The 11645-nt window shown below is 27.5% G+C and overlaps 1 protein-coding gene across 4 annotated transcripts in view; it reads right to left on the bottom strand.

Moving 5' to 3' along the window:
* The window catches only part of LOC129962476 (zinc finger protein 782-like), a 29922-nt gene that overhangs the window by 10828 nt on the left and 7449 nt on the right, over window positions 1–11645 (bottom strand). For all 4 annotated transcript variants that reach the window (XM_056076208.1, XM_056076211.1, XM_056076209.1 and 1 more), the window contains exons 6-7: window positions 5171–5408; window positions 1465–1890 (exon numbers count right to left, since the gene is read on the bottom strand). In XM_056076208.1, coding sequence (XP_055932183.1) covers window positions 1465–1890; window positions 5171–5408 — 664 coding nt within the window. The remainder of the gene's footprint in view (window positions 1–1464; window positions 1891–5170; window positions 5409–11645) is intronic.

Genomic DNA, 11645 nt, shown 5'->3' with positions numbered 1-11645 from the left:
GGATATTCGTGTCCCCTACTTTACTTGGCACTTTTCAGATTATACCCATCTTTATCATATATAATGCAACCATCTTGATAATTCTCATTTGTTTGGCATTAAAAACTAGGGGATATAAATATCAAAGTATCAAAAATTCATCATTACCTCAGCAACATTATTACAAGTAATAAATTTTCATATGCTAAAAAAAAAAATTCCAGTTAATTAATCAACACTTATGATGGTGAGATAAAATGGCAAGAAACTTATAAACTCACACTATAAATGACAAATAGAACATATTATTTAAGGTATCAATGACTAAAAAGATCAGTTAACTCACTGTGTACCACTAATGAGTTTTCTTGTGTTTTGGGCACCATCCGTTAAGGATCACTCTCGAGTTTACTCATTTTAGTTTCATTTCCTAAAGTGCATTCTAATCTGTAGTTATGATCATTTAAATAATGTGTAGTTTGCCAAAAGACATTCAGTCCCTGAAGAATGTCTTAGATATTTCTATATGGTATGCAATATATTAAGGTTAGCCTATTAAAGAATTCTAAGTCAACTTATTCAGCCAGGGAACCTATGAAGGAACAGACATTTTAAATTCTTAAAGTTTTCTTAGCAATGAAATAAATATTTCTTAAGTAAAATTTATAATCCCGAAAAAAGTTATAAAAATACAAAATAAAACACACACACATATTGTTATTGTGAATGACTATATCAAGGCTTAATTTTTAATCAATGTAAAGGCCAATATGCAAGATTTTATGATTCAGAACTGCATTTGAATGAAATCTTAGTGGCAGCCTGATCTTCTGAACTTCCTGTAACATAGATGTGAGGTCATCTAACCTTTCAAATCAAATTTAATGTGTAACAGACCTATATTATATATCATTTTTAATAGAATCAAGAAATGTATCCACCATTGAAATAAAAAGCTCATATTCTACTTCCAAGCCATTACTGCTTTTTTTTATGAGTCTTTGATAGATAAAACAAGTAGAAAAGGATTAATTATATATAAGAGTGTTAACTAATTATGTATGCACAGAAAACAAAATAACTATGACATTTATCGCAAAAGCATTTAGTTAGATTTTTTCACAAAATTTGTCCCGAACATAAATTTTCAAAAATAAATAATTGGTACATATATTTAAAGAGCAGTAAATATAAAAACAATTTAAATATTAAATCTTACAATATTATTATTAAACTTGTTAGCTTTGATCAAATTATATCCAACTTATTCAATATCTAAAGCATTATTTATTTTAAAAAACGATAATATTACTAAACTAATTAACTTAGTCACCAATGTCATTGTAGAAATTTCAAAATTTTGCAATTATCTACTACTTTTGGATAAAGTTGCATCATATTAAGAGTATAAAAAATTATTAAAATAATTTTAAAAATGATCGTAATACACTTTTTGAAAATATTAGCATTTAAAGTGTTACTCACCTGTATGCAAGCATAAGGACAATGAGGACATTTATATGGCTTATCTCCGGTATGCCTCATCCTATGTCTTCTCAGAGAATTATGATCTCCTGTTCGATAATCACAATGCTCACACAGAAAAGGCTTTTCTCCAGTATGCTGCCTCATGTGCAACTCAAGCATAGCTTTCCGAGCACTCAGGTGTCCACAGTAGGAACAAATATAAGGTTTTAATTTGCTGTGGACAGCTTGTTGGTGTTTTCTTAAGCATTTAGTATCTGAAAATTTACGCCCACAAATATCACATTCCTGTTCACTGTACCATCTTTTCTCAGGCAGATTTTTACGATCCAAATGAATGACAACATGGTTGCGAAGTTGGCTGATCTGCTTAAAGCCTTTGCCACATGTATCACAAACATAAGCTCTTTCTTCACTATGGATTTTCTGAAAAGAAAAAAGAAATATATAAATAAGATTAGCTAAAATTTATATTTCTAGAAGAAAATATAAAAACTATATTAAAAATTTCTTCTTCAATAGTAACATTTTATGCTCTATAACAGAGTATTAAAATAAACGGTGTACCATTATACCTATTAAAATAGTCTTGAATAGATTACTGTATTCCTCCCCAATTCAGAAAATTGATTTGGGCAGAGAAATCAAATCTAAATAAGTAATTTATTAATAAAATACTTCAGAAAAACATTAGTTTCCTTTGCCTGCAATTAGATGACAGTGAAAAGTCTAGTCACAAAGAAAAAAGCTGTTATGTTTATCAATATGTTTATTAGCAAAAAAAGTTCAAATAAAATAATTGGGAAATAAAGTAGATAAGTTTAATATTACATGGAAAGTTTACAGCTAACAAGATCCCACATGAAACAGATGAATTATTCCTATATAATATTCCATAATCAAAGTATAACGAACAAGCAATGAACCACAAATATGTTTTAAACAGTCAAAACTGACAAGCTCTTGCCAAAAGGTGATTAACAAATTTGGCCTAATTTTGTTTCGACAAAGACATTTTATATATATGCATGTCAGAAACTTTGCTAAAAAGGAAGATCCTAATTTTTAAACTTGGAAAAGTAGATAAATTCAATATCAGTACTAAAACTTACATTTGATGAGATTTCAGATTAATTTTCAACATACAATACTCTCATTTTATAACTAATAGCCAATGAACAACAAAAGAGAGAGATTTTCGACCATGTTTAAATATTCATCAAGATGCAGAATTTGAACAACCAGTTTTATCCTTCCTGCCAAAGTAAAAGGCCATTTCAAATAAACTTATTGGTGTAAGGAATAAAATGTTTGTGAATCAAAAATCTATTCAAGCAAAAATTGTTCATCATATTTACAATGTTGTTATAAGAGTTTACCAACTTTGCATATCAGTTTCTCTAGAATTTTAACAATGATAAATATATTTTTTTTTCTATAGTTGAAAGTTATAAATGACAGTACATGTAAAAAAAAAAAAAAAAATGTTTCTTTTTTTTTTTTCAAAAAAAAAAAGAGAGAGAGAGAAAAGAAAAGAAACATTTATTTAAAAAAAATTTTCATCCTAATTGAACAATATTATTTTAGAACAAAAACTGTGAGATAACATGCTTTACCATTTCTTAAGGATCTCCATACTTTCATTACATTATGAATATAAGCATGAACATCGTATTTTTGTGCAAAAAAATATGCATGCATTGCCTTCTTACAGTAACTGTAATTTTCTCTCTATTCAGTTGAGAAGTATTAATTATGATTGAGCTATATCAAAACATATTTTTTAAAATATTATCTAAAAAAAATTCAAATTTGCTACTACAAATTTCAAATTACTACATAAGAACATTTTTATTGCAATATAAATTTTAGTTGCCAAGAGTTGGATTTTTAAACAAGAGATAGTCACACAAAAACTCCATTAATGAAATGAAACATCCAAAATATTTTGAAAAATACAGATTCAACTTACTACTACAATCTTTCAGTAGAAAATTTTCCAGTAATCTGATTAGAGTTAAAAGTAATCCTAACTCAAACCTTTTGAATTTGGAATACCTTCTGACCATCTTTGTTTTCTAAGGTGGACGATTTGAAATGAATTCTCAAAGTCAATAGTCTTCGATGACTTATGGTCTTTATATCTAACCATTTTTTTCCCCTTCAATATCACAAATCCCATTCCGAAAAAACACATGCCTCAATGAATTTAACCATCTGAAATATTCTGAAAAAAATTTAGTTGAGCTTTATCCCATAATTTTTCTATTAAAAAGATAACTTTAAATTTCCATAACCTTTCTATAAAAAAGATAATCATAAATTCTATTAGTTTTAATTCAGAATCAAAATACATTTGAATTGTAAAACTTTTGTTTCCTACGTTCCCATTGCAAGGCTAATTCATATATGTGGCTTATATACGAAAGTAAAAGGAATATTTGATTGAATTAACTCTAGATGTTTACTTCAATTTCTTTCTTGATACGCAAAGTTTTGTTGATTTGATTTTTTATAATAGTTTCAAATGATTAAAATATTTTTTATTTTTTAACTTCATATTTTCATGATTCCCACAGTTTTTCTTTATCTTCAAGCTTTTATCTGTACTTTCAAACTGTTTCTGGTATCCATTTTGTGCTTCTTCAGTTAATAATTTATTACAATTCATATTACTCATATTGTCATGAAAAAAATAATCTGTATTTGTTTAAAATAAAAAAAAAATTTGCTTCTAAGATAAAAAAATAATACAACAAAAGAACTAAAGTATGTGCAGTTTCTGGAATTTCCTGGAACCGATAATTTTTACATAATATTGCCAATAATTGTTTCTATTCTTTAATCTATTAAATTTGGGTCCATGTAGAAGTTCTATTATTCTTATTATTTTAATATAATACTTTTATCTGACTTTCTTTTTTGATATACAAAAACTCTATTCCCAAAACAACATGTTTTCACAACATAACATTTTTTTTTTTTTTCCCCTGATGAGTAAATAAACATTATATTACAAGTATATTACAGGGCATTATAAAACAAAATAAAAATTCTCCAATCAAAATAATTAAAAAATTAAATTTGCAAATATCTTCACTCAAAAAGAAAAAGTTTTAACTTTAAGAAAAATAATAATAACAATTCAACACTTCAAAAGCATTTTAAGATTCATAAGATTATAGCTTAGATATACTGAAAAATAGATAATTTAAATAAATTTTACATATTGGGAGACACTAGACACAAATTATGCATAATAGTAGAAGAAAAGAGATTAATTATAACATGCTCCTATGTATCCAGTCATGCAGAAAAAGTACTTGGAAAAATAATGATACATAAAAAATTTTATATATTAAACATTATTAGACATTCAAAAGATTTTTATGAACCTAAAGAGAATACATTTTTAAATGATATGAGTACTATTTTAGATACTGAATTTAGTTGTGCAAATATTGAATAGCTATATCGAATAGTAAATAGAACTATAATTAATAATGAAATATTTAATTTTTTAAAACTAAATTTAAAAATCAAAACCTGTAACAATGTCTAACTAAAGTGACTTTCAACTTATTAATCTTCAAAACCCTGTTATCTAATGGCATTGATAAAAAACAATTGTTTTCCTTCCATAGAAATAGAAGAATTTACAAATATTACTTTCTATAAAATCTTAGGAATAAAATTTTACACATACCCTGTGATTATCTAATTTAAAGAAGCTAAAAGTCTTGTAACTACATTCAGTGCAAGAATGTAAATCAATATCAACTGTGTGTTCTCTCCAAAGATGCATTGCAAGTCCTCGCCAATTATCAAATTCTTCACGACATTCAGGACATGTAAATTGCTTTGCACCAGATGAATGACAATTATAATGATAGTTTAAATTTGAATCAGAGGTAAAGCGATGTCCACATCCACTTCGAGTACACCTAAAAAGATAAATTTATTTGAATACTCTACTAAAAAATAAAATATTAGTATATTAAAGTAATAAATACAAATTATTTTTCATTATCCATAGACAAATAATTTATATGTATTCTATTAGTTACAACTCAGATAAATTCAATGTATTTATTATATTGCTTTTGCTATAAAATACATTTTCAAAATTTCTTTAAATATATAAAATCCAAAATATTTATAAATTTTTTTTAACAAACTTACATCCTTGAATAGGATTGTGGTTCCTTTAAAATGGGGAATAGCAGAACTCTGGCGATTACTTACAAAATCTCTAAAAGAAGTCTAAATTGCTGTAAAGCAGAAACAGAAAGAAAGAAGGAATTGGTACCAATATTTGATATTTTAAATGATAAACCTGAAAAATTATTTGAATTAGATGAAATAATTAGAGCAAATTGATTAAAAATAAAAAAATTCAAAGATGACTTATCTAGTAACATAGATTTAATGAATAATGATATGCTATGAAAATGGATTCTAATAACAAATATAGAAAATTATATACAAGATATTAAATGAAACAAAATGGAGTTTTCATCTCCCTAAACTGAAATTAAAACCTTTTTGATAGTGATATAAATTGGCTTGGATGCAGAGGACAATTCACACAAATTCATGAGAATGATTGCTTGAATTTGGATTACAATTTACAGTATTTTCTGCACATGACAGAAGTTGATTTGCAGTAAGTGATTTAGTAAAGAATTTTTCCAATATTGGAGACAAAAACCAGAATCTTAATGAACAGCTGAAATAGCCCTTTGTCAAAGTTTGCTTGTTGATCCAAATTTATGTTAGCGAATTTTTGAATCTTATTTTAACATGAGCAAATATTAATGAAATTATTTCTTTCTATGTTTTGACAATATGTATGACAAAATACAGACTCAGCTATGAACACTAGAAACATTAGGAGTCAAGTCAGAAAAGTGCAAGATAACATTGCACTCCTTAGTTGTCAGCTCTACTAGAAGATCTCAATCGGGAATCTTGAGAAAAATTGTAGTACAATTGACAATGATATGGCAATGAATATTTTGGAAATTCTGTTAGAAGTTTACCAATTGGAAGATGAAATTGATGATAGGATACAACTTGCTCAGTCAGAAACTTTATATGTGGAATTTAAAAGTACCAAACAGAAGAATTAAATTCTCACTGCAGCTTGCACTTCTAGTGAAAGAAAAAGAGTTGACAAAATACAAGATAAGGCATATTTTGCAATAAATCATTTCATAATACATTAGGATATTTAAAAATGCTAATATATCACTAGAGAAGAAAAGATAAATAGTGAAGAAGAAAAGTTGTCAATTGAAAGCCAGTCTGTTGTCAATAAATACTGCTTTTGTCTATTTGAAGACAGTTGACATTTCATAATTCCAAGATTTACAAAAACTATTTGAAATACACTGCATGCAAAAAACATCATAATATTATGCATCCAAATAACAAATAACAAACAAAACAAAATAACACATCTGAATTGGATGCAAAGTTTCTTTTATAACTAAAAAAATCCTGATCATTATTAATGGTATTAGGAAAATTCTCATTAATGACAAGTCCAGAATTATGTGAAGATTGTTTGATATTGGTGCTCAGGAAGCTTTTAAAAGAAAAAATAATACTGGAAATAAACTAGAATTGAAAAATAGTTCGAGTAAAGATCAGTAATGGACTTTGCAAAGGCAGTGAAAACAAACAAAGGTCTCACAATATGTGTAATAACAAACTGCAGAGTTTATGTTTAAATTTTAAGCATAATATTTCAATTTTAGATGAAATGAAAATATGTAGTGGTATTCCATATGTACATGATCCTAATATTTATCCAATTTAAAAAAATAATAATAGAGGAGATGAAATACCTAAAAAGGGTTTAATAATAAGAACAGATTGCATTGGCCCTTACTGATTGGATCAATGGAAGCTTCTGAAAATAATTTTGTAGATATCAAAATAAAACTTGGATTAACACTTAAAAATAAGAAGGCAAATTGTGTAATATAATTAATATTTGTCACATAATTTAGATTAGGCAGAATTATGATTCTGGATGCCATTGGCTTACGAGATCTTATATAAATCAAATCACAACAAAAACAATAATGAAAAAAATTGGTGATTTGTCCTATAAAATTATTAAAATAAATGAAGATATATGAAGTATGATGTGGGAAAGTGGACGTCTAGAATTGGAACAACAAATCAACCATAAAATAGTAAATTCCTACTAAAAAAATTATACTCAATCTGAAAGGTTAAGAGAATGAGCAGATTTGAGCTGAAATCATCAAATTTATAAGTATAGATGAGAATAAAGGTACTTAATGCATCCTCCTGTAATAAAAATTGGTGATACAAATACAAAAATTCATTCAGTGTATGAAGTTAACTACTTTAAAAATTGTTTAGAAAAGGTACCAAATTTGATGTTAAAATTGATAATGCAATTTAACAAAACATAACGCATAAAGTCAGAAATGGAAAAGTCTTTTCAAGTCAATCTAAACACTAAAGATGGATATTATTTAATGTATTTATGGTGGAAGAATTTTTAAAGACAAGAGAGTATGATCACTTTAAGATATTGTTGAATGAAATTTGGTGCTTCTCTTAGTGCATTATTTACAAGAAACAGCGACAGTCTATAATCTAGGGAGTTCTAGATGAAAAGGGATAAAAAAGAATTCAAATATCTTTTAATGTAGACATCTAACTGTATTACAAGTTTCAAAACTAAAGAAAAGAGTCAACTTTATTAGTGAAATTAAGAAATTGATGTCTTCAACCAAATTTGAACTTTGATGTTGGGTTACTAGTGAAAAAGAATTATAGATAAAGCACACAAATTTATTCCAATTCCAGGACTTTCTTATGATACCGAAACAAATGAACATTTTAAAACAAAGTTGAATTTTATTAAGAAATCAATTGTTATTCAATGAATGTATGGCCAATAGGATTCACGAGCCTAACCATTTTGACACCAAAGATCATTTTGCCAAAGAGAGAGAGAGGGGAAAAAAAAAAAAAAATTTACTGGGAGGATGCACTACTGCTATATAAAAATATATATGTGCAATGAATTTCTAAATAAGTTCACACATATGCATTTACTTTAAAAAAATGCAAAATTCCACATAGGTTTGTCTTGGATCTTTTCAAAGATAGTGAATTAATTCTTCATTAAATATGTTATCCATATATTTTATATTTAATACATATCATTATATTTCACATTAATAAGAATTTCTTAACAGTTAGTAGCAAGCAAATCAAGAGTATGGCTTGTTAAAAAAAAATACAATTTTCAGAAGAACTGCAAACTACATAATATCCAGATGGTATTAGTAACTTGCAAATGGGCAAGAGTTAAAAATTAACACAGTATAATTTTGGACTTACTCCGCAACAGTTTTAATTTATATATATATTTTTAAAAATTGCCCTTGAAACACAGCTGTGGAAAACAGGATCAGAAAGATAAGAAAGTATATTAATTCTAAGGACTGGTATTTCATACTATATCATATAAATCTGATGGATAATCATTCAAGAGATTTTTTCATAATCAATTTTATTGAAGAGCAGATGGTGCAAAGGTTCAGAATAGTTACAGAAGTCATGAGATTTCAAGCCAATATATGAGACATAAGTTGCTAATAAAAATTTTATTGAATCCAAAAAAATGCAGGAAGATAAATAATAGTAAACAGTGTAAGCATGAATCGGTTTACTTTTTCCAAAATTTCTTTTATTATTCAAAATACACAAAGACATTAACCCTCTCTATTCCAGCGGGGCGGTTTGAGAATTTACCCTATAACATCCACGTGGGGCGGTTTGGGGCGGCTGTAAGCCGTTTTAGGGGTGATGGGTATTAAAAGAGGCTACTCTACAGAACACTCCTGGAGGTCCTCGTTATCTTTGACAATCGCGGCTTTTTCACAGTAGTTTCCCCTGTGCCTTAGGGCGGTAGGGGTTGAGGAGGAATTCACTAAATGGGTTGTTGGCGTACATTTTGTATTTTGAAAGGGTTTTAGTTTCTGTTTTCACGTGTTGTTAGCTCAAAATTGGAAAGATTTTATGGCCATTTATAAAAGAAATTTTCCACTGAAGTTCTCTGGTAACGATGAATGATATATAAGGATACCGACACGTTGTTTATTTTTCGGACAAGCATCAGAAGCCCTTTTCAGTAGTAAGACTATTGTAATGATATAAAGACAAACCATTGCATTGTCAATGCAGCCTATTCACATCGCAGTTTTCTTACAAAATGGGTAGCGACAGTTGTTACTATGGAAGGAAGTCGTTTTACACTCCAAGCATCTTATTCTTTCATCAAAGGACTGTCGGAAATTCTGAGGCCGTGTACAAACTACCGCTTTTAAAATAGAATTAAAAGACAAAAAAAAAAAAAAGATTGGATGTATCGCCCTCTTCAAAGAATGAGATAAGTTATATAAATACTGAGTTCCTCTTTAGAATGCCATTCTAAACATTTTTCTTCAGTTGTGAATTTCTGATTCTTTATTTTATGTACTGTGAATCGGGTGTTTGGATTATCAGAGTAATTTTTCTATTGAAACGCTTATTATTTCTTCATTATGAGTAAAAGAAATCGTGAACACACTGAAGAAGAAATTAAAGCAATTTTACTTGATTCTGATGAAAGTGACAGTGATCTATCAACAAAGATGATGGTTGGCCAAAAAATGATACTTTAGCTGATCTCTCGTTTATTCTAAGCAAAGAAGCAGGAGATGAAACTAACGAGGGTCAGATGAACGAGAGAGATAGAGATGAGGAGTCAAAAATGCTATATAATGTACATATTATCAAAAATTTGCAAATGATTCCCTCGTGTGGAAATTTGTGGAAATTTAATATGAAGCTTTCGTTCAAAAATTTATCTTGTCTTAACAATACTATAGAAAACTTACTATAGAAAACTAGATTAATGTAATTTTAAATGTGTTAAATCTTCATATTTAGTTTACGAAGAATGTAATGTTTTAGTAAAATGTTCAGGCTGAAAACTGAAGGAATGTATTTTCGAAATATATTTCACTGAGTAATTTTTCCCCCGAATTTTATTTCATTATTAAATGAAGTTTTAAAAATATGTTATCTCATCTATCGAAAAAATTCGATAGATGAGATATATAACGTTTGACGTAATATATTCCCTTGGTTAGAAAAAAAATTTAATAGTTATATTTTAAAAGATTAGTAAAAATGAGTGGCAAAATAAAGATATTTTTGGAATTTATATTTACCCTACATTCTTTTTCGATTATTTAATGTAAAAGCAAGAATGCGTAAGGTTTTGGGAAAAAAAATGTGAAAACTTCTTTAAAAATTTAATTAAAGTTCTAAAACTTTTCTCTTAGTATCACTATCGAAAATGCAAAGTAATATTTTATATTTAAAAATTCAATAAAGATAATCGTTTATACTAAAAAAAAAAATGCTTAAGACAATAAAAAAAAATCTTAGCTGAGTGTTGAAAGAACATATTATTTTCGAAACATCTTTCAAAAAGAGCAATAACATTTTTTTTTTATCCAACGATTGTTTTTATTTCGGTATTAAATGAAGATTTAAAACATTACCTTGTTTATCACTGGAAAGCATTGACATCTATACTATGTAAAAAAATGTACTAATTTCATTGATATATGTATAATGTATGTTTTACATTACTATGTAAAAATTTTTTACATGGTAATATATGACATATTACTTAATTTTGGAAATAAAAAAAGTGTAAAAGCCTATTGAGAATTAAATGGAACATAAAGATGTTTTTGAAATTCCTAGTAAAGCCAGTTTTTATTTAAATGGTTTGGAAGCCTAACATAAAACTTACAAAAAAAAAAAAAAATTATAGAATAAATTTCAAATTTTTTGTAAAAAAATATACCCCACAAAGATGATGAGCGAAACACTTCACACTAAAAAATATAAATACATTAGAATAAAACTCTTAAGCTGATAGAAAATGAATCTCGTTGTCGAAAACCGCAAGGCAATTATTCAAGGTAGAGCGTCGACAGTTTTATTACTTCAGAGTGCGGAGGGTAACTGCACCTCAGCTAGGAAGACACGTTGAGAAAGTCTTTCAGAGACACGTTGAGAAAGTCTGGATGTTAAAGGGAGTGCCACTTGAAAAGTGCTTGGATGTTAAA

Source organism: Argiope bruennichi, chromosome 3 (genome assembly GCF_947563725.1).
Source record: "Argiope bruennichi chromosome 3, qqArgBrue1.1, whole genome shotgun sequence".
Classification (NCBI taxonomy): domain Eukaryota; kingdom Metazoa; phylum Arthropoda; class Arachnida; order Araneae; family Araneidae; genus Argiope; species Argiope bruennichi.
The sequence above is the reverse complement of the archived record's forward strand: the minus strand, read 5'-3'. Positions and strand labels throughout refer to the sequence as shown.